This window comes from Cyphellophora attinorum (assembly GCF_001299255.1).
Source record: "Cyphellophora attinorum strain CBS 131958 chromosome Unknown Contig33, whole genome shotgun sequence".
Classification (NCBI taxonomy): Eukaryota; Fungi; Ascomycota; class Eurotiomycetes; order Chaetothyriales; family Cyphellophoraceae; genus Cyphellophora; species Cyphellophora attinorum.
Window position 1 is genome coordinate 282,346 of NW_017253261.1, and position 23,122 is coordinate 305,467.

General features: G+C 53.0%; 5 protein-coding genes across 5 annotated transcripts; 3 read left to right on the forward strand and 2 right to left on the reverse strand.

Moving 5' to 3' along the window:
• Positions 1 to 2,860: 2,860 nt before the first annotated feature.
• On the reverse strand, positions 2,861 to 6,403 carry AB675_8969 (Nonribosomal peptide synthetase 2; the record flags this gene model as incomplete). The annotated part of the gene is made up of 1 exon (XM_018149462.1): positions 2,861 to 6,403. One exon carries the CDS (start codon positions 6,401 to 6,403, stop codon positions 2,861 to 2,863), a length of 3,543 nt encoding a protein of 1,180 aa, XP_017996128.1.
• Positions 6,404 to 6,507: 104 nt separating this feature from the next.
• Positions 6,508 to 17,537, reverse strand: AB675_8970 (Hydroxamate-type ferrichrome siderophore peptide synthetase; the record flags this gene model as incomplete). The annotated part of the gene is made up of 2 exons (XM_018149464.1): positions 6,508 to 8,682; positions 8,733 to 17,537. The coding sequence occupies 2 exons, from the start codon at positions 17,535 to 17,537 to the stop codon at positions 6,508 to 6,510; spliced, it is 10,980 nt and encodes a 3,659-aa protein (XP_017996092.1).
• A 986-nt stretch (positions 17,538 to 18,523) lies between these two features.
• Positions 18,524 to 20,073, forward strand: AB675_8971 (L-ornithine N(5)-monooxygenase; the record flags this gene model as incomplete). The annotated part of the gene is made up of 2 exons (XM_018149465.1): positions 18,524 to 19,328; positions 19,364 to 20,073. 2 exons carry the CDS (start codon positions 18,524 to 18,526, stop codon positions 20,071 to 20,073), a joined length of 1,515 nt encoding a protein of 504 aa, XP_017996139.1.
• Positions 20,074 to 20,942: 869 nt separating this feature from the next.
• On the forward strand, positions 20,943 to 21,603 carry AB675_8972 (uncharacterized protein; the record flags this gene model as incomplete). The annotated part of the gene is made up of 2 exons (XM_018149466.1): positions 20,943 to 21,214; positions 21,270 to 21,603. 2 exons carry the CDS (start codon positions 20,943 to 20,945, stop codon positions 21,601 to 21,603), a joined length of 606 nt encoding a protein of 201 aa, XP_017996122.1.
• A 465-nt stretch (positions 21,604 to 22,068) lies between these two features.
• AB675_8973 (Ribosomal RNA small subunit methyltransferase NEP1) lies at positions 22,069 to 22,933 on the forward strand (the record flags this gene model as incomplete). Its single annotated transcript, XM_018149467.1, has 3 exons — positions 22,069 to 22,103; positions 22,147 to 22,405; positions 22,457 to 22,933. 3 exons carry the CDS (start codon positions 22,069 to 22,071, stop codon positions 22,931 to 22,933), a joined length of 771 nt encoding a protein of 256 aa, XP_017996170.1.
• Positions 22,934 to 23,122: the final 189 nt, after the last annotated feature.

The window sequence follows — 23,122 nt, forward strand, 5'->3', positions numbered from 1 at the left end:
GTATTACTTCCTGCATTGACAGCAAAGACGTTCTGACCGGCTACGGCCAAGGCCGACTGCCCGATGAGAGGATCAGGCGCCGCGGCTCATTCGTCGCGCCATCGATGCTGTTTGAGCCCACACCTCCCGTCGAAGTGACTGAGCCCCCAGAAAGCATACCATCCCCACCAATTGGTATCGCAACAACAGAGTTCTGCGCATCGTTGGTCAGGAAGTAAATGGCGTTCTGTGATGATTGAGATTCGCAAGGCCGACACTCGGCTTGCAAGATAAGCGATACGGCCAGCAGGAGGCCGTTGGGAAGATCAACGCGCATGTCGAAGGTGAGAGGCGATTGGTGAGAGTGTTTGGTTGGGAAGTTCAAGGACCGGCGGCCTTGAATGGCGAACTGTCAGACTTGAACCATGATGGTGCAGACATATTTATACATCTCTCTTGCCTGGCGCCGAGTCCCGGGAAGATCGATGATTTGGTGTACAGGAGCAATCATTGTCTGAAAAAAAGTCCGTGGCGCCAGCGCGTGTGGTCTCGAATTCCCAAAAACGTCACAAATGTTGTCGAGCCATGCCTCTGCTATAATGGGATTATGTATTCAGTTTCTTCCTGGTGAGGTATAGTCCGGATCTTGAGCAGAATCCAGCTAACTCCATAAGGTAGAATTCGATTATCTATCGTAGCACCCCCGACATGATACGAACAGGCCAAGACCATTCTCTCGGCGCGAAACATGTTTCAGGTTGGGCTGGGGAATGAGCCCACGTTTCAGCAACAACAAGCACTTTGATTCGTTGCCTGCCTTAACGGCCAGCACAAGGCCTCCCCAGGGGGGCCATCATACATGGTGAAGACAGATGCTGCTGCTTCCACCGTTGCCTGTCACGCTGCTCGCCCTGCCCACATGACTGAAGGTAGCGTTAGCAGATTGTTGACAGGCAACAATGTTGAGCCTAGAGATCCGACCCTTTTTTCTATCATCACAAGGTGAGAAGACCCAGCTCCCGTGCTCTCAGCGCATACTGAAGGAAAACTTCTATTGACTCCGTCTACGCTCAGAACGTACCGCGAGGCGTCGAGAGCAGGTGCGTAAAGCACAGAAGTAAGAAAGGCGTCCGTTCACGACTCAGAGGGGATGTCATTGATTGTAACGCTCAGAACTTCCGCGAGCGACGCGATCAGTATCTTGCCCTGCTTGAGCGACAGCTTGGGCGCTTGCAGTTAGAGAATGCACGCCTGGCCTCCCAAGTCTCTGACCTTCAGCAGAAGCTGGACGTGCACGGGGATGCAGTCCGCAAACCTCATGCCGGATCTGGCTCCGACCCATATTCCACTCAGAGCCAAAGGCCAGTCAAGTCGAAGGCGGGTAGACGTTCACGGGCCACTACGATTCGCCTGGAGAAGGTCGATGGCAAACCTCAGACTCTACAGGTGGAACCTCCTAATTCGGGGAGAATCACCGCGGCATACACCTATTTCAGCTCACCACTCTGGGGCGCACGCAATACCCACGAAGCAGCATTGACGAGCTCGTCGGGACCAGAGCAGCCCGCGCATCTTGTGATGCACCTTGATTTGTTGGCGGTAGCTATGGAGTTTGTGCTGAAGTAGGTTCCCCATCGCATGAAGCTCACCCGTACTCAAGCGCACTCTTTGACATATATAGACTCGAGTCCCCCTGTCTGCCACACATCCACGACGTATGCTTTAACCAAGTCGATGCTGAAGCTGCACCTCAAGGCCACGTGCATCTAGTAAGCGCCACGGTACTCACCTGCATGTCCAGACACGACCCCTGCCAGACCCCGGGCGGCCTTCCAGTGCCGAGTAGCTCACTCGACAACACAGCAGTGCATGGCCGACAGCGGAGCGTCTCCAAGCCTCTTCCGTGTCTTCCGCCTACACAATTGTGGGACGCGCCGCACTCGATCCTGCAGAACCTATTGCAGATATCCGAGCAGCTCCCTATCGATGGTGGAGAGGTGACACCCGTACAAGCATGGGCTTGTCTCCAGCAGCATGCGAGTTTTCCGCAACTCACAGCCGGGCAACTACACCACATGTCGGATGAGCTACTGGCGCACATCAAGTGCTACGGGTAAGTTTACACACCCTCGTTGACTGCGTTGTTCTATTCCTGAGATGCTGGATTACACCATGTGACGTCAGCCCATGGTTCTGACACTGCTGACGACGTTGTGTCACTTACAGGTTCGGCGGCGTAATCAAGTGCAAGTTCTTGGAATCGCTGCTCGACGGCAGGCATGGCTGAGAACCCCATGCAGGGAATGCAGAATCTCTTCGGTCCTCAGTCTAGTCCTCGCATCTATATCACAAACGTGAGTCGGACCTGCTACAAATGCGACTTACGTGATGTTCACGTAGCTACATGGTGAAGACGCCGCCAAAGTCTCACTGGCTGCCCATGTGAGGCCTTGGCTTGTCCGTCTCACCACACGTGTCGACAGGCCGTTGCCAGACCTCCGCTTCATCCGCTTTGAAGAGCCTAGAGGGGTTGGCGGCAAGCCTAAGCCTCCTGTTCAACAGTGCGGTGATGAAATACCGTATGACTCGGGCCTGATATTTCGGAGGCGAGCTTGATGAGCCGACAGAGCCTGCCATCAGGCCAACCTCGTGGTTCGCGTCGACTAACCACAAGGCCTCAATCGACACGGGCACAAAGGCAGAGAAACACCAGGGTGGCTCGTATGGCAACGGCAGCACTCAGCGTTCCAGCAAGAGCTCTGCAATACTGGAGACGCGCAATACTGTTGAGAACGCATATCGACATGAATAAGCTATAATGGAAAAGCAAAAGCAAAACATAACTCCCTCAGCCATTAAATCATTCGCCCCAATCCTGCGCTCAGTCCACCCCTACTGGCTCCAACAGCGACCGCTTGATCTCCCCAAGCCACCACTTCACCCCTTTTTCACCTTGCAGAACATCTTCCTGCCCGAAGATGCCAACACCCAATTCCTCGTCTCGATCTGAGCCTTCCTCTCTTACCACCTTGGCTTCTATGTCAATCGAGGGTACGCACCAGGGCATATCTGTTAACTTAGAACCTCCTCTGTCGATGAACGGTGACGGCGGCGGTGCAACGTGGTTCGTAACATCGCGATCGGCACTGTCGAAGCTCTCGATGAAGTCTCGAGAAGCGTGCTTTACCACTTCTTCGGCCGATCTGCCATCGCCACCTTTTTCGACATCATCGTGCTCCATGTCGGCCAGGAAATTCACCACACAACCCAGTCGTACTTTCTCGTCAGTCCACTCCCAGATTTCTTGCAAGCTCACACCACAGTGCTCTGCCTTGCTGATGAGCGCCAAATCTTGCTGAACCTGACATGCTACATCCCAGATCTTGTTCGGCCCAGCATCACTGCCAGAGCCACTGTCGATGATCGGTATGCGGAGCGGCACAATGTTGACGGTTGGCGCGGCCAAAGTTGTAAGATCTGGAATGTCGAGGTTGCGAAGCGAGAGGTAGATGCCAATCACGACCGCCTTGCCTGCCGTTGACCCAGCTGCATTTGTCGCCGGGGCGTCGAGTTGCTGGTTCTTGTGCATATCGGCATGGTATACCTGTCCAACAATCGCGAAGAAGAGCGCCTGGAGGCTTACTCCATTCGCTCGTAGGCGATTCTTGAGAGTCTGTGTCGGCGTGAGACCTGGTTCGAACTGCTTCATGCGTGGTCGCTGAGCATTCTGGAATTGAACGGGACTTGGCAGGATTAGTGCTTGAGAATCCAGGTATGCAGTCCAGAACTTGCGTTGGCGGGCCTTGACTTCCTTGTTCAGCACCCTTGTGGCCCTGACGAACGATGCAAGCTCGCTATTCTGCGGCGCCACAGTCAGGCCGGCGCACAGTCGGTTGAGCTGGTTGGCGACAATGTGCATGCTGACGGCATCGTAGAGCGCATGGTGGATTGTCAGAGTGACGAGTCTTCTTCCTGTTGACGCGTTGTGTAGGATCTGGTATCTCCAAGGCAACGAGTCGCGGTTCGCTTGGGCGAATTTTGAGGTGAGAACAACTTGAACGATCTCGTCAATGCTTTGGGTGCCTGAGCGAATAGCGAAACTTGTGCGCAAAGCGGGAGTTGCTTCCATCAGTGTCTCAAATGCATGGCTGATGCCACCTTCCCTGACGCTGCTACCCACCTCGAACCAGAAGGAAGGACAGAATAGCCTGCCATGAGATTTCTGCCAGACATCGAGCATGTACTGCTGTCCAGCCGTGGTCGGAAGCACATTCTCGATATCTTCCCTCTTCAAACCACACCGCTCGAGGTGTGGTAGGTACTGCTCGACGGGGTCGTGTTGCGAAGTGTCCGCAGTCGCAGGTCCGGGCATGGCATCATTCTGTCGGACTGCTTCTATTGCTGCGGCAATCCCCTCGACAGTCTGTCCTTCGAGTATCCTGCTGATGGGAAGCTTCAGACCTCGCTTCTTCAACAGCGACGCAAGCTTGATTGCACTAATGCTGTCGAGACCCAGATTGAAGAGGTTGGTATTCTTCCCAATAGCCGACGTATCACTTCTGGAGACCTCTGCGAGTACGCCTCTGACACTCAATTCGATCTGCGTGAGATTGTGGGAAGGCGTCGAGAAGTCTGTTTGGCTTTCTGTATCTTGAGCAGAAGGTACTTCTGCACGCTCTGCTCGAAGGTCGAACGGCAGGTCATCTCTGCCGTGCACAGGCTCTTCTGGGCGCTCTACCAATCGGTGTAGGACCTCGTCCAAGTGCTGCATGCATTCCTCAGCTTCATTGGTACTGAACACGCCTGACTGGCTCGCTAGAGTCCAGAGCAGCTGACCATGCTTTGCTTCCAGCTCAATGTTGACAGCATATGGTGGTTCCTTTGGCTGATCACCAAGTTCGACAACCTCCAACAGAGGCTCGTCCGAAGATTCCGCCCCTGGTGTCTTCTGGTAAGTGAACAACGTATTGAACAGTTCGGTACAGCCTAGACTCTCGCGGGCGGTCTTCAAGGAGTCTTTCAGCGGGTAGTGTTGGTGATCCGACACGTCCATTGCAGTCTGATGGACTCGCCGGATGATCGCCCGGCCTGTGCTGCTCGGATCGATGCCAATGCTGAAGATGACTGTGTTAAAGGTTGGATAAATCAAGTCTTCGGAACCTTGACTTGTGCGACCGGAAAGAACGAGGCCAAAGCACACACGTGAACTCTGAAGTCTCTTCGCGAGAGTCAATGACCAAGCAGCTAAGCCGAGAGACTGTAGAGTAGTCCCGCTGGCTTTGCAGAACTTGTACACCTCTGACAGAGACACTCCGGAAGACCGATGACTCGTCTGTGCAGGCTTCTGCTGTTCGCTGGCGGCTTTCGGGAATAGAGTCTGGCGAGTATCTAGGACAGCTCGATCCCAGAACTGCTTCGCTTTCTCACTTCGGGCGTACGACAGCACAGCCGACACATGCTGCTTGTATGAAGCTGTGGTTTCAGAGATATCCGCGCGGGAATTGCCTTTGAGTAGATTCTCGTAAGATCTCATCAGACTCTGGTAGACAAGTTGAATAGACCATCCATCGTACGCGGCATGGGGCAGTCCTACCACCATTCTCTTGTGATCGTCCTTCCCAACCAGTGCCACTTGCACCACAGGGGTGCGAACGCCGCGGTTGCTGGCCTCGCGTCTCGTGCTGGCTACGATTTGGTCAACTTCAGCTTCAAATTCGGACCGAATGACAGCGGTAGGCTTGCGATGCACTGTTTGTAGGAATGGTTCGTCGCGGTTGCCATTCTCGACAGCAAGAAATTCGGTTCGCAGGACTGGTAATTCTGCAGCGATACAATTCCAGGCTTCGCTCAATGTGCCGAGATTAAGGTCTGCTGACATCTTGAAGACTGTGATGTTGTAGTACTTCTCAAAGTCGAGCAAAAGCCCCTGTTGCATGCTGGTGAGAGGTAGGACGACCTCCACATCGCTCGCATCGATCCCATGGGCGGCAACAACGTCGCGGAAAGTAGCTTGCTTTGTCGTGCTGAGCATGCTGGATTCGGGCTCCTCGGTTCCTTCACTGTCTTGGACAGTGGCGGCAATGCCTGCTATGGTCGGCGTCCGCATGATCGCACTGACGTTGACTTTGATGCCAACGTGCTTGAGTCGCGTTGCTATTTTCATTGCGTCGATACTGTCCAGCCCTAGCTCGAAGATGGTAGGCTGATGCAGTGCTAGGTTCTCGATGTCAACCACCGCAACATCTGCGATCGCCTGGCGTATGAGTCCAGTTGTCTCCGACCATGATTCGGTACTTGGTTTAGACGTCAACGATGCATGTTCGCTCTTTGGTGTAGATGACGGGACATCTTGCTGAGCTTCGGCCTTGAACACTTCTGGCAGGTTCAGCTGTGCTCCCTTCATGATCTTGCCAAGTAGATCCATGTACGACTGTCCAAGATCATCACAGTCGCTTTGCCGCAGATATTCGCCCCGACACACAAGCGCCACATGGAAGCTGCCGTCCTTGTGTTGTTCGACCTCGAGATTCATCGGGTAGTCGGGCTGAGCGGCGGATGGTACCAATTCCCACAAATCGTCTGATACGCCTCGTCACGCTCTCGCAAGAAAACGAACAAGCTATCAAAGATGCCTTTAGTGTTTAAGCCCATCCACTTTGCAATCTGTCGGAGAGATGTATGTTGATATGGAAGCACGTCCATGTTGAACTTATGACATGCCTTGATGAGATCATTGGTCGTAGCTGCGGTCGCCGATACTTCAACGCTGCTGGGTATTGTGTTGAACATCGGGCCAATGGCCGTCTCAGCATCCGCATGTGCAATTGACCGACCAGAGACCACCACACCTATGGTCGGGTTGGTCGCGTACCGCGCTTGTAGACAAAGAAGCCACGCAGCATGAAAGACTGCTGGAGAGGTCACGTCCAGAGTCTTGCAGAGAGTCCCGATGTCACCGAGCCGAGCATTTGATGAGAAGGTCACGGTCGTGCTCTGACGATCCTCAGCATCCAGCTCGGACAACCCGAGCATGGACGTGCTTTGTAGAGTCTGTCTCCAGAATGATTCGCTGCTCGTCGATATGCTGAGCGGACCATAAGGCAGAAGCTCGTAGAACTTGGACTTCTGACACTTTGTGGCAGACTGGGTCTCATAGATCCTGACAACCTGTTCTAATAGGAGATCTAAGGAGATGCCATCATAAAGGCCGTGAAAGATTTCGAAGGCCATGCTCCGGCGGCGATCTTGCTCTCTGTGCTCGAGTGTCCATGGACGAAAGGGTCCGAAGCGTTTGGCGCCGCTGATCCACCCCAGACGCTCATCGCTCAACGCGCCTGTCGGAGAGTATTGCGGCTTAGAGCCGCGCTTGAGGACAACCTGAGCGTACCCATCCTTAGTCGGCACAAAATACGTCCTCAGTATCGAGAAAGCCGCCTCGACTGCCCGCCACGCGGCTTCAAGTCGCTCGACTGACACGTTGTGCTGTAAATTCATTACACATTCGTTGAAGTAGGTGGTATCTCTGCTGCTACTGTTGACAACCCTAGATATCATTCCTTCCTGGAGCGGCGTGCAAGGACTGATGTCCTCAATCGCTACCGCGTCAACGTGAAGGCTATCAATAACAGTCTGGCGGTGCGTTCTGGCAAACCGGGCGATGGCGTTCTTGGCCTCGGTCAGCCTCGTCTTTTCCGCGTCTGATTCGCCGCCAACGTTGAGCACATGCACGAGGTCGGCGACCAGAGAACTGCGCATAACAGCTTGAATACTGCAGTGCTCGAAGCCTTCATCTTTGAGAGCTCGTGAGAGGCCAATGGCTGAGATTGAATCAAGACCAAGCTCGAAGAGTCGCGATGACGGCTTGACAGAGCTGGGTTCGAGACGTAGACGTCGCTCGATGACAACAGCAACGATTTGGAACGTCGCGTGATCACTTCCAGATAACTGCGCCTGAGCCATGCTCTGCTGTTGCATTGTACCATCGTCCAGGCTCTCGTACAGTGCTTTCAGCATCTTCATCTCGATTTTGTTGTTCGCTGACAGCGGAATATTCGAAACCCGCAGCAGACTAGAAGGTACCATATATGCCGGCAATTTGCTTGAGCAGTGCTTTCGGATCGTCGTTGCAAGTGCTGCTGCACCATCGTCCGCGATTACGGTGGCACTAGTTCCTCTCTTGGGGCGATTGGTGGAGAAGAACGTAATCAGTTGCTCCTTGGCTTGCTTCGGATGCTTCAATACCATGGTCGCAACTTCTTGGATTCTCAGCGAGCTAGCCTTGACAACTTGGTTGATTTCGCCGATCTCCAGTCTCTGACCACGCAACTTGACCTGGTCATCGATCCGACCCAGAAACTCGAAGCTATCATCATGCAGCAGTCGGACCAGATCGCCCGTTCGGTATGCGCGTGTTCCATCACGCAGAATCGCAAACTTTGACCGCGTCAGATCTGGTCTGTTGAGGTAGCCTTTGCCCACGAGGACGCCTGTCAGACATAGTTCACCCACCGCACCACGTAGCACTGGGTCTTGACTGTCGGGCTTGAGCACTCGCGCGCCAACGTTGTCCCAAAGCCAACCAATGTTGGTCGGCTTGGTCCCCTTCTTGACGCGTGGATGCACAGTGCATCCAATTGTGACCTCGCTTGGTCCGTAGAAGTTGTACAAGCAACCGGCATCGCCCCATGTGTCAATAATATCTTGCTAAGCTGTTCACCGCCAACAATGAAGACGCCGCTGCAAAGGCTTGGGACCTCTTCTGGAGAGATGAGCCGGGCTAAGCTGGGCGTGAGATCCAGATGCGTGATCTCAGCCCGCCGAAGGAAACCAGGTAGATCTTCAAGAATCAGGTCGCGAGGCGCTGTGACCATAATGATGCCAACACTCCAGCTCCAGTACTGCTCAAGAACGCTGACATCGAAGTGGAAGGAAGCGAATTGCAGCCAGCGAGATTCAGCAGTCCAATGGCCTTTGAAGATGCGTTGAAAGGAGAGCATTGCCTGGACCGCGCTTTGGTGGCTGATAAGGCAGCCCTTTGGTGTTCCGGTTGTGCCAGAAGTGTACAGACAGTAGCAGGTGTCCTGCGAATGGAGCGGGCGTGTAAGTATAGGGCTCTGGCTAGACATCATCTGCAGCATAGCTGCATCGTCGGCTAAAATGCACGACACTCCTGCCTTCTCAAAATCAGGAGCAAGATTGGCAGTAGTCAGCACAATTTTGCAACCGGAATCCTCGAGTATGAAGTGCTTTCGATCTGCAGGTGCGCTTGGATCAATGGCAACGTAGGCGCAACCAGCCTTCAAAACACCTAGAATGGCAAATGACGCTTCTGGGCACTTGTCGAAGCACGTGGCCACCAGATCGCCCGTCGCAGCACCATTTTTGAGCAAAGCGTTTGCCACACGATTACCCTCACTGTTTAGATGTGCATAGCTCCACGTGTTTTTGATCGGACTGGTCTCGTCAAAGGCGGTCACAAATTCCAACGCTGGCGAGTCCGGGTGCTTCCGCGCGCTCTCTTCGACAAATTGATGCAGGAAAGTAATGTTTGTCTTTAGTAGATCTTCCTTGGCTTGTAGGACTGCGTGATGCTCTTCATGGCCAGCTGCAAGTCCGAGTACACTGAGCAACTCCTGCTCAAATTCCTTTAGTAGAGTACTTGATGCTTCCTCAGGCAATACTCGTTGCGCAGCAGTCAAACGAAGAGATAGAACATTCAATGACTCGTCCGGAATGATTTCGATAGACACGCTATATTCGGCATTGGCTTGTTCCTCAATGACCTGCCACGGCACGTTACTAGGTTGTTGCGACTCGTATTTTTGTACAACGAGTAAAGCATCGAATGCTTCGCCATCGACATCCTGCCATCTCTTGATTGATGACAGCGGGGTCCGCTGATTCCTGAGGAGGCCAGAGGTAGTGCTAGCTAGATTCCGAATCATTTGTTGCCTGTCGGGGCTCTTTTCCACGGTACAGGGTAGTGTGTTGATGCATGGGAAGACGATATCGTCACGTTCGTCTCCAAAGTCGCGACCTGACAGCAACAGGCCGAACGTGACTCGATCCTGGCCAGTGTATTCAGAAAGCAGTCGGGACCATGCGGCCTGGCACACTACCTGTAGCGTACATTCCAGTCCGGCACATGCCTCATTGACATCTGTCAGGCTCTTGGGAAGGCGATCTTCTATAACTTCGAAGTGGTTATCAAGCTGCTTGTGGATGTTAAGATCGGGAAATTTCGTAGGCTCGATTGCATTTTCTGATCGTTTCCAGAATGCCGCCGCTGCCGGAGACTTACTGCTCTCGAGGAAAAGGGGCAAGACGGCATCAATTGATCCTACGGCCACAACCGGCTCGCTTGAACGACCCAAGTATGCGCGAACCACGCTTGTCAGGATGTGATCGAGAGACTTGGCATCGTACAGCGCATGAAGCATGCTCAATTCGACTGTGCGTGAGTCCTCGTCAAGGCTGACACGCCAAGGAGGCATTGAAAGGTCTCCTTGTGAGTCGACCATATTGGCGTTCGCGTCGTCGTTCGCTTTTACCACAATTTGCGGCTGGAAATGCTCGTAGGTCACCATTAGATAGCCGCAGATGGGGTCGTCACATTCAACGAAGCCAGAACGGAGCACCTCGTGCTCATTCGTAGCGGCTTCCCAAGCCGATCGCATATCCGAGAGACTTACATCACTGTCCATTCTGAACTTCATTGTGTTGTAGTACAATCTGCCAGACGACTGAATGTACTGTGACAACATGCCACACTGCAACGGCGTACACGGCCGGACAGCACTTATCTTGGAGGTTTGGTCCTTGCATCGATCAGAGACCATCGCCGTGTGTTTTTCGGAGAAGTCTGCTAGGCTTATCTGCTCAACTTCGCTTTCACTGGCCCCTCTCGATGGAGTGTTTATGCAGAAGGAAGCAATCTCACCGAGACTTGGAAATTCCAATATGTCGCTCGAGGTAATGCCGTAACCCGCTGAGCGCAGCTTCGATGCCAACTGGACTGCACTGATGCTGTCAAGACCGAGCTTGAAGATAGTCGTTGCGGGACTGAGCTCTTGGACATCCTGCGCTGGATTCCGCGCGAGTGTCAGCATGAGCTCGCCGACTTGTTGCTGAATATCAGACAGCGTCGGATGGCTGTTTGCTGCCGATGTAGACGGTATCGCACCACGTTTTTCACTGATCTCGTCACGTCGACGAATGAACCATCGCGCTTCTGAGTTGCTTTGTATTAATGCTTCGGGATAGCGGACACAGTGGGTCAACAACCCGTCGAGTGTTGACAGCATTTCTACAAGTACTGCGTCACCCACCACGGTGGAATGCAGAGACAGGCACAACGTACCCGAAGTCTCTGGAGTAACAACTTCAAGGATGAACGGGAAGTCCATGTCGCCTTGCTCCTCCGACAGCTCCCAGATGCGGTCATCTAGCTCCAGCTGACTTTGCTGGAACAGAAGAAGGAAATCGAACAATGGTCTGCCATCTGAGCTATACTCTCGTTGAAGTGCACGAAGACTTGTGGTCTGGAATTGCATCATCTCCACGTTCTCTTGATGCAGCATTCGCAGCAGGGCACCGTTGGTGCTGTTACGCAGGTCACGGGCGTGTATTGGCAGAGTGTTGAAGCATGGCCCGGCAATGCGGTCAACACCATCGACTGGAATGCTCCTTCCGCTGTGAACATTCCCGAAAGTCACATCATCTGTCTGTGAGTACTGTTTGAGCATCTGAGCGACCGCTGCTTGGAGATACGCCAAGATCGTTACAGATTGCTTTCGCGTTTGTTCTTTCAGTTCTGCTAGTCGCACGCTCGACTGTCTTCCAGCGAAACCTCCGTTCCGCGCAGCAGCGCGAGCTGAGGGCATCAATAAATCCGCCAGTCGTGTCGGTTGGATACCATTCAGTCGCGGCCGCCAGAACGCGGCAGCTGCTGATGTGTCGACGCTCTCCACGTGCTGTAAGTACAGGTCGAAGTGTACTACAGGTTCTAGTTCTTGCGAGTTGTAGCAAGCTTCGACCTCCCGTAACAGCACCTTCATGCCTTCGGCATCATATAGAGCGTGGTGAACGTCCAGTGTCATGATATTAGCCTCGTTCAACCGCCCGACTTGCATGTGAGACCAGGTCTCCGTGGGAGATAGAGGGACATTCCTGTCCTGCTCCTGGTCCATCAACTGCAGCGGCACATCTTTCAGCACAACCTGCAGATAAGGCATTCCTGGGTCGTCCTGTTCGACAAAGACAGTGCGTAACAATTGCTGTCGCTGCATTACGTGTAGCCATGCACTTTTGACTTTCGCGAGGTCACCTTTGATCTTGAATGTAAGACGATTGCGGTACGACGTATTGGTCCCATTACTGGACGCCGACAACATCGAAACTTGCAAGCTTGTACACGGCAGCACTTTCTCAATCGTACAACCGTTGTCGGAAAGCTGTTCACGCAGCTGCTTGACCGACTCGACTTGTGCAAGATGCTTCCAGCCGACATGCCCGGAGGAGCTCTGCTTGTGATGCGTCTGCGACGTTACCCTCGAGAGCTTTTTGATTGATGAGTTCTTCAATATCGTCGACACGTCCAGCATGGGCAGCCCCTCTGCTCTCAGGTTCTTCCCAAACCTGATCACGCTCAGAGAATCCAGACCAAGAGAATAGAATGATGTTTCTCGACGGATTGACTCTGGTGAAATTTTGAGTGTGACTGCCAGAGCATGCGCTATGCTGCGATCTTGGGAGGTCAGGGGCTCGGTGTCCGTAGTGCCGGATGAATCTCGACGATGTTGATCTTGTTCGCTCTTGCTGAGACCTTCGAATCCACTGACCATTCTCTTCTTATCAACTTTGCCTTGCGCCGTCAAAAGCAACGCTCGCATCGGCATGATAATGTCTGGAATCATGTAGGCAGGTAGGCGATCGCTGAGAACGTCAAAGAGGTGCCGAGCAGCAGAGTGGCTCTTCTTGAAACCATTTCTGTCGTTATGTGCAACGAATGTCACAAGCCTCTCGCCGTCCTGTGCTTTATGGATTATGGTCAGGGCATCGACCACACCTTCGACCTGCAAGAGGGTCGTGTTGATTTCCCCGAGCTCAATACGTTGCCCTCTCAATTTGGCTTGGTCGTCTTCGCGCCCAAGGATCACGAATGTGTCGTCGGCTAGCACACGGCCGATGTCGCCAGAACGATACAGCCAGCCATAATCCGGATGCATCAAGAATGAATGAGCGGTCAGCACTGGATCGATATAACCTCTTCCGACTTGATCTCCACCGATCCAAATCTCGCCTGTTGCACCCCGGGGAACAGGTTTGAAGTCGCTTAGGATGAGCGGTACATCAGTCGAGGCTCTGTCGTGCGCGAGCCGGCGGCAGACGAACATGGATGTGTTGCTGAACGCGACACCGACATTATTTGGAGCGTCACCCTGCGCAACTTCAGGTCGAACGTTGCAGATATTCGTCGTCTCACTCGGGCCGTAGCCTTGGTAGAGCCCACGCCCAGCCCATTGACTGAACACTTTCGAGTTCATCGGCTCACCAGCAGTGACCAGCATTTTCAGCTTGGGCACTTTATCCGAGTCAACGAGGGCGGCCACGGTAGGTGTCATGCTCAGGTGCGTGACTCCCGCCGCGTCGATGAAGCGCTGTAGATCCCGGAAGAGCACGTCGTTGGAGGCGGCAACTAAAGTCATACCCATATGCCAGGTCCAGAATATCTCGAACACCGAAACATCGAAAGCTGGAGAACATGCCTGTAGTAAAGAGTCCGTGTGAGACTCATGAGGGTAGACTGACCGGAGATGGTTGATGTGGCTCATTAGATTTCTTCTCGTCATAAGAATGCCTTTTGGAACCCCCGTAGTGCCGGAAGTGAACACGGCGTATGCAAGAGCATCGCCGTGTGGGCGGACTTCTGCTTCTGGATGACCCTTGGGATGCTGCTTGACCAGCGTCATGATCTCTAGTTGCCTGCAATCTAGTCCTTCCACTGAAATGTGTTGGCCAGTCAACACGACAGCAGGCTTGGCCTGATCGAGGATCTGCTGCATACGCGTTCGTGGAGTCTCGGGATTGACACACATATAGCCTGCGCCAGCACAGACAGCGGCCAGAATTGCAACATAGAGCTCTATGGATTTGTGGGCGATGATGCAAACCAGATCGTCTTCTGCAATCGAGCAAGATCGGACGAGTTGCGTGGCCACGTTCGATGCTTTCTGCACAAGATCTGAGTACGTCACTTCCGTAGCTGTCAGCCTCCGGCTCATTGGGTCAAAGTCGGAAACGAATCTGAGGGCAACCCGCTCTGGATAGTCATTTGCCATCGTTTCCAGTGGCTGGACCAGGTCAACGCCTCCTGTATAAGCTTGGAAAGTCGGATTGACCAGTGACAACACTTGATCGGCGTGTACGGACCAGAGATCTTGAAGCAGACAACTCGGCTGGCTCAGCATACGGCTCATAATTGCATTAAGTTGTTCTGTCAGCACGACAGCTTGTTCCTGTGGGACGAGCCCGTTGTCGTAGGTCAGCTTCAGATTACAAGCCTCGTCAAGTACTTCGACCTCCAGGACTACAGCATAGTCCAGGCAATCTTCTCCGTCGCTTGTCCAGACCAGCTGGTTGGCGCGCGGCTCGACGTCTGCCTGTTCCTGCCAGACGACCAGAGTATCGAAAAGTCTCTGAGCTGGGTCTAACCCAGACTGTTTTTGAATATCACGAAGCGGCGTATCATAACAATCAAGGCTTTCAAGATTCTGCCGCTGGACGTAATTGAGCAGATCTGTCACCGTCGCAACCTTACTCAAGTCGAGTCTTGTCGGGATTGTGGCCAAACATGGACCGATCGTCTCCTCGATGCCTGGGATGCCCGCGTGTCGACCAGATATGACCGTCCCGAAGACAATGTCTTCGCTATCGGCGTAGCACGATAAGAGAATGGCCCAGGATGCTTGTAGAATCGCTTGTCGAGTAATGCGCAGATCCGTAGACAGCTTCCTCAAGTCATTCGCCTTGACATCTAGGCTGCGCTGTATAGTATGATGTGCTGGCGAAGAAGGTGTGGATGCGACCAGCGACGGAAATGGAGCTGTTGACGTGTCTGTCAACAGATCCCTCCAGTACTCGAGGCTCGCATTTCCCAGTGCCTTTGGCAGACGATGTCTTAGGGACCGGCTGACAGCCTCGAAAGGCGTACGAGTGCGCAGCTGCTCATGGTTTAGCAATCGGTTCAGATCATTTATTAGGAGGTCCCACGACCATCCGTCATAAAGCGCGTGATGTATGAGGACATTTGCACCGGACTTGTTGCCAGCAGTGTCGGGAAGAATCTGGAATGGACGTGCAAGATTGAGCTCATGGGCCTCGAGCGTAGTCCATCTGACCTGGACGAAAGGCATGCGTTCGTCATGAGTGGATAGGAAGCCAGAGCGCAATATGCTCCTGGCTTGGGCCAACTTTTGAAAGGCATGTTGCAATTGCCGGAAATCTGTACCCGCACGCAGCTGGAGCTGAATGCGATTGAAATTCAGGTCCGGCTTCAATACTGTTTCTGCAAGCATTCCCAGTTGCATCGGGGTACATGGAGACACGAACTCTACGCCGCGGCTGTCTTCCTGGCTGAGATCCTCGAGGGCACCTTGCTGAATGCCTTTCCAGGCGTCACTGTCTTCGATCAGTCTGTCGTGATAGCCATTTTGCGTGTCTGTGCTCCCTGAACAGAGCACATCTGCGATCTCCTTCACACTCGCACAGCGCAGGACAATAGCAACACCGATCGGCGGGAAGCGGCCACGCAGCTCCGACGCTATCCGGATTGCTCGAAGCGAGTCCAGTCCGCAGCGCCAGAGATCATCGTCTCGACCAACGTTTCTCCGCAAGTATCTGCTGACAACCTGTGCAATGGTAGCTTCTGTCTCTGATTCGAATGTCATATCTCCAGTGTTGTGTTCAGGGCTTCGGCGAAGCAGACCATCCGCAATGCCCTTACGGTCGACTTTGCCTGAGGGAAGCGTTGGCAGAGGCGAATGATGAAGGACTATTTCCGTCGGGCGCATGAACGGAGGCAGCCATGCTTTGCAGATGTCCGAGATCGAATCAGCTTTGATATCTTGCTCTGCATAACAAGACAAGATCAGTGATTCTTCAACGACGCTTGCAATGGCCTGTGCCACACCGCTCGCCCTTGACGCGACTTCTTCAATCTCGCCGAGTTCAACGCGCTGACCGCGAAGCTTTACCTGACCACCTGCGATGCGCCCGAGGATCTCGAGCTCGTCTTGGCTCCGGCATACAGCTTGATCGCCTGTTCTGTAGACCCTGCCGTGGCCAGGAAGGTCTATGAAAGCCTCTCTTGTCTGCTCGTCGCGATTAAGGTACCCATCAGCGAGCTGGCCTGCGATGGCAAGCTCGCCCTCCTCATCCCGCCTAGCAATGTGGAACGTGTTTGCGCCCGAATCTTTTTTCAGCACAAATGCTGAGACTGTGGAAAGCGGTTGTCCAATTTGTCTCACCGAAGCTGCAGACGACAAGCGTGGGGCGATTGTACAGTGGATGGCAGCCTCAGTTGGCCCATACATAGCATAAAGTATGCTTGCCTTGTTCTTGTCTCCGCCGAACTCTTGGATGACTTGTGTGTTCAGCATTTCGCCAATAGTCAGGAGCATCTTCAGCTTAGGTGTCGCGCTTCGAGTTCTTAAAAGCGTGCTAGCCACCGTCGGCGTGAGCTCAGCAGCATCAGCTTTGAGCACATTGATAGTACCAGGCAGATCTCCAAGCATTGTTTCTCGTACTCTGCTAACTAAAGTTGCACCTCGGAAGAATGGAAAGAAGATCTCAAAGATCGACACATCAAATGTGGGTGAGGCGAACTGAAGGAATCGCTTGAAAGTCGGGATATGCTCATCGTGGGCGAGGATGGACTGTGTCGCCGACATGTGCGATACGGGGACGCCTTTCGGCAGTCCAGTTGAGCCAGAGGTGTACATGATGTACGCTGGACTTCCAGGCTCGATCACTCGGTTAGGGACGCCGTCTGAACTGTCCCTTTCCTGGGAGCTGTGACCAGTTCGAAGCGACTCCAGCGATATGGCAAGGCTCTTGACTCCTCCTTTGACGCAATCCACGAGCTGTGAGCTAGAGGCGTCGTGTATGATGAGTTGAGCTCCAACGTCGGTCAAAATGAACTTCAGTCGTTCAGGAGGCACATCTGCACTGACCGGACAGATACAGTGGCCTGCTTGCAGAACACCTCTCCATGCCAAGTAAAGTTCCGGAGACTGTGGTATTACAACTGGTACCACCGATGGGCCGCTGTCAGGTCCAAGCACCTCGAGGATCTGTTGGGTGAGTTGTCGACTTAAGGTCCGGAAATCGCGGTACGATAGCCTGCAGAGGACGTCCTTGGCCAGTAGAAATTCGATAGCAGGATCTTCACCGTTGTTTTGAGCTATTAGCTCGTGCAATAGCTGTGGTCCAGGTAAAATTCGACGATGCGCATTGAGAACAGCCAAGCCTTGTGCGGCGAAGCCGTTGGTCGTCGCCATCTTCGCCGTCGTACTCAAGGGTCGTGATGAAGTCGGTGCCAATGACCGACTTACTCTACACGTTCCGCTTCATCCCAGTCTGGGGACCGTACTCGCCATGTCGCTCGGTAATCGACGTCTCGTATGCCCGACACGATCTCGTATACTACGGTACCGCCCGCTATGAACGCGTCAGAAGAATGAAGAAATCAAAGACGAATGAACGATCGTGGCATGTTCTTGCATGGGAGTGAATTGCCAACGGAGTATGGCAAAACACAAGCCAAACGATGGATGTTCAGGTCAGCACCGAGTATCAAGATCCAATAGAGGAAGTCTTCATCCAAACCTTATGGCTTGCATCATAGAAATTTCTGCTCTTCTCGTGAGCAACAGGTCTCCTTGACTTCATCTCGGTCATAGTCGCATATCGCTACAACGAAAGACCGTCGACTCCAAGGTCACAAGCCCTCTCCGATAGCGCTTTCCTCGGCCGATCTGGGAAGATTTTCGCAGGAAGGCTACCACAAACGCGGTGCTGGACGTGTCAGGTCGAACCTACCATTCCCCCACCACAACCCTGCTGATTGGTGAGCGACACTCTTACAGCGCCCTCCCTGGTCAGGAAAATTTTAATCTAATCAATCTGATCAGCTTGGCCGACGTCAATCACATTACAAGCCGACGACTTCGTCCAGTCAGACCACTCTCTGTGGGAGCGGTTACTCATTTTGTGGTGAGATATGGATCTCTTTCGTGTGTTCATCGGAGCTCCTGAAGAGAACCTTGTCGAGAGCAGAAGCGATGCATGCGAAATCGCGGAGCTATGCAACGATGTTGGTCCCAGCAGTGTTACGACACCTGGGACGCTGCTACACGCTCATGCTTCTCATCTTCCTTCTCCGCGAACGTCGTAGATCACTCCTACCGTGATCTTGCTCCCAGTCTTGTCTTTGAAGCCTCGTCTTCGCAGCTGTTCGATGGAGACGCTCGGCCCCAGCGCTCAGATGGCACCAGGACTAATATCAGAGCAGATTCGAATTGATAACAGTGCTCCCATGTTTCTATATGAGAGCCGCGACTCGGAAATGGTCCAAACAAATTCGGCAGGCGGTGATGAAGTGCACAATCCGTCATTAGAGAGATCTTCCCAGAAGCCCGGCCATCAAGCAAACGCCTTGACACCACCGTTGTCTCCTACAGAACGCAATGAAATGAACGACCTGGTCTGCATCGGCTTTGGTCCGGCTGGCTTGGGCATCGCCGTTGCCCTCAATGATATGTACGGATCCGACACAACCGGGAATGCGGGCTCCGAAACTACCATTCGTCAGAGAGTACGCTTCCTCGAGAAGCAGTCGAATTTTTCCTGGCATCCTGGCATGCTGTTACCAGGAGCGAAGATGCAGATATCCTTCATCAAGGACCTCGCTACTTTGCGAGATCCTCGCAGCTATTTCACATTTCTAAACTATCTCAAGGAAGAGCAGAGGCTGGTTCAGTTCACCAACCTCAGCACCTTTCTGCCTTCTCGTCTGGAGTTTGAGCGTTACATGCGCTGGGCCGCAAATCATTTCGAAAGCTCTGTTGATTACTCCGAGGAAGTGACAAGCGTGAGGCCCATCAGATACGTGACAGGACAGAAATACGATCGCCTCGAGATTGAGTCTCGAAATTGCCGAACCGGCCACACATCGAAGCGCATTAGCAAGAACGTAGTCATTGCGGTGGGCGGCTACCAAAGCAGACCGGCCATATTTCAGAAGCACAACCACCGCATACTCCATACATCAGAGTATCTCACCAAGATCGGTTCGATCCTCCAGATGCCGACAAGGCATACTCAGTTGCTGTGGTTGGCAGTGGGCAGAGTGCCGCAGAAGTCTTTAATGACCTTCATACGCGGTATCCCAATGCTTCGACACGCTTGATCATGCGAGATACGGCATTGCGGCCGAGCGACGACTCGCCATTCGTCAACGAAGTCTTCGATCCTTCCGCAGTCGACACATTCTACCATGCTGACCGACACCAGCGTGACGAGGCGATCAAGAAGAACAGAGCAACCAATTACAGTGTTGTTCGGTTGCCGCTCTTGGAGCACATCTACGAGAGCATGTATACTCAAAGCATTGAAGAGCCAGACCGAAGCAAATGGCAACATCAAATCCTGCCATCGCGAGATGTTGTTGGTGTTAGTGAAGAGGGTGCTGATCAGAAGATCAGCCTGGCACTTCGTCGACTGGACAGCGGTGATGGGAAGAACGAAGAGAATGCTTCTTTCGATGCCGTCATTCTAGCAACAGGCTATAAGCGAGACCAACATATCGCAATGCTGGAAGCTTGCCAGGAGATCAACAGCTCGAAGGATGGTAGCTGGACACCCAACCGAGACTACAGTCTCGGCCTAGATCGATCTATGGTAGAAGCTGACGTTGGCATCTGGCTCCAAGGTGCCAATGAGTCCAGTCACGGCTTGGCAGACTCGTTGCTCTCCATCATTGCGACGAGGAGTGGCGAACTTGTGCAGAGTATCTTCGGAAATGGAAAGAGGTAACACGATGCTCAAACGACTGGTAGAATGTAAGGACGATAACATCGTCCGACTCGGAATATAGATCATAGATGATGAATTCAAGACGCGTCACAGTAGTCGCTGCTCCACACTCAAGACATTCACTATTTCCTCGTGGATTCGCTTTGTATGAAGTACTCCGCCGACTCAAATCATGGCGGCGAAGCAAAGAACGAACACAATACCCGAACATCAAGGGAGAATGACGAGCTTGAACAAGGACAATCTCAAGCTCCCCGATGCCCATCGGGGAAGTGAAGATGAGCGGCCGTGGTTGCCGAGAATACATTTCTACGAGATCAACGACCAGTCTTGGTAAGCGACTCTATCTTCTTCCTGTCCACCATCTATGCTGCCGTCTACACTGTCAATCCATCAGCAGTCACTGCGAGCCATCTGGCATACTATGACTGGGAATATAATGATACGTCTGTCGCTGCAAAGCCCGCCTTTGTTCCCGTCGAGAGTCCCTCATGCGCCCTGCACTTGGGCGCCCACTATGATCTCGCAACACGAACTAATCACGACCCTGCCTATTCCTTCTACCCTGACCCGCGCAAGACCACACTCCAATCCGTTCAAAAGCTAACACTCTTCCCAAGGTGGCCACCCCTCCTCCGCGGCTACGTACAAGACTACCTGACCCTAGGCTGGACAGTATGCCTCCCAATCATCCAACGTGTCGCGCCCTGCGCACTCGCAGCCTCCATCCTTACCACTCAGCTCGGCAAGAACATCAGTGACTACGCTTCATTGACTTCTGCTCCGGCTCCGGCGGACCCACGCCGTTCTTCGAGAAGCACGTGAATCAAATACTCAGAAAGCAGAACAAGGAAGAGGTGCAGTTCGTGATGACCGACATCGAGCCAAATGTGCCGGCATGGCAAGGGTGGTGTAAGAAGAGCGAGAGTGGGAAGTTGGATTACGTCGAGGAGAAGGTTGATGCTACGGGTGCGCCTGGGCGGTCTGTGTTGCTGGGTGAGGACAAGAGCATGAATGGGCACGGGAAGCAGAAGAAGGGTAAGAAGATTATGAGGCTGTTTAGTCTTGCGTTTCACCATTTTGACGATGATATGGCGAGACGGGTGCTCAAGGATGCTGTTGAGACGGGTGATGGGTTCTGGTAAAAATAATCCCATCCTGAGTCTGAAGAACACCATCTAACAGCATGCGCTTAGTATCTTCGAGCTACAAGCCCGCAACTTCCTATCATTCATTATGGTCAGCCTCCTGTGGCCGCTGGCCATCGTCATCCTGGCGCCGATCTACTTCTACAACTCGCCCGGCCGACTCGTCTTCACCTACCTGGTGCCTTGTGTGCCATTCGTGTGGGTCTTTGACGGGTATATATCATGTCTGCGGACACGGACGCCTGCGGAAGTGCGGACACTGATGAGGGAGGCAGTGGGCGAAGATAAGCTGAGAGACTGGATCATAAGATCGGGTCAGGAGACACATACTGTGCCTATTGGCAAACTGCGATGGTTCATGGCCACGAAGGACGATCGGTGACACGTGAGCTCAGAAGTTAGATTCATGTCATTTAGTTTGCAAGATTGAGCACATCGCAATTAGTGCCTTATTTCAATAGATGTATATGTATCCGGCATGATTGACACATGATCTGTGCGCCGCTACAGGCCTCGTTTTAGGGACCAAGGGCCACTTAGCTACCTTATTAGGTACCTAGGTAGGTAGTAGAGTCCTCCTCAAAGGCGGCTGGGCACGCAATCACCACAATGCTAGGCCGGTTGACGGGCAGCTGTTCGCCGAGTGCGGGGGACTTTGACTGAACGAGTTTTTCCGCACAGACTCATTCCGATGAGAACAGCTGAGGCTGACCACTGAAATTATCGTCTGTCCTTGCGTTCGTACCTCAGGAAACATTCCATAACAGACACCATTAGCACATTCGATTTTGCCCGCTATCACCAGTCTGACCGCATCATTCACACCGCATCGCTGCCAACAAGCAACATGGCGAACCCTCTCAAGCGGAAGTTGTCTAGTATGTGAGATGAACGGACATATGACTCTTCAAGCTGACCCAAGCAGGAGCACAATCTCTCCCGCCCCCCGAACTACCACGTCTGGTGGCCGAGCAGCATTTCCCAATCCCCAGCAACGACAAGAGCACACAAAGCTGATCGTTGTTCTCTCCCACGCCAGTCTTGAGACATACAGAGCGTCCCACAGTGCAAAGCCAGGCTCGAAAGACGAAAAATTCTCGCTGCTGAACAGCGACGAGCATATAGGCATCATGCGGAAGATGGGCAGAGACATCAGCGAGGCTCGGCCTGACATTACCCACCAGGTTTGAGATCTACACACACAGCAGCCTGGAACAACTAACCACGGGTCACAGTGTCTTCTTACGCTCCTGGACTCACCCATCAACAAAGCTGGCAGGCTTCAGATATACATTCACACCGCTAAGGGCACACTGATTGAGGTCAGCCCATCCGTCCGCATACCTCGAACATTCAAGCGGTTCGCGGGCTTGATGGTGCAGCTGCTTCACAAACTTTCCATTAGGTCTGTGAATTCACAGGAGAAGCTGCTCAAGGTCATCAAGAACCCCATCACTGATCACCTGCCCCCGAACTGCCGCAAGGTCACGCTCTCCTTTGACGCCGAAGTTGTTCGAGTCAGAGACTACATCGCAGACTTGTCGGCCGACGAGAGCATATGCGTCTTCGTCGGTGCAATGGCCAAAGGTCGCGACGACTTCGCCGATGCCTTCAAAGACGATGCCATCTCAATCAGCAACTACAGTCTCAGCGCCAGCGTGGCATGTAGCAAATTCTGCCATGCTGCAGAAGATGTGTGGAACATCATCTAGGTATGAATTCCTTCTAACACCATTTCCTTCTTCTCTGGCGGACTCCTGGGACGGCTGAGATCATAACATCGAAGCTCAGTCTCGGGAGTATCCTGCCGCTCGGCATTGGGGGCGTTGGATCAGCACTGTTTTACAACAAGACACTCGTGGTTCAACAATATCTCAATGACGAAAATTTCATTCGTCGAA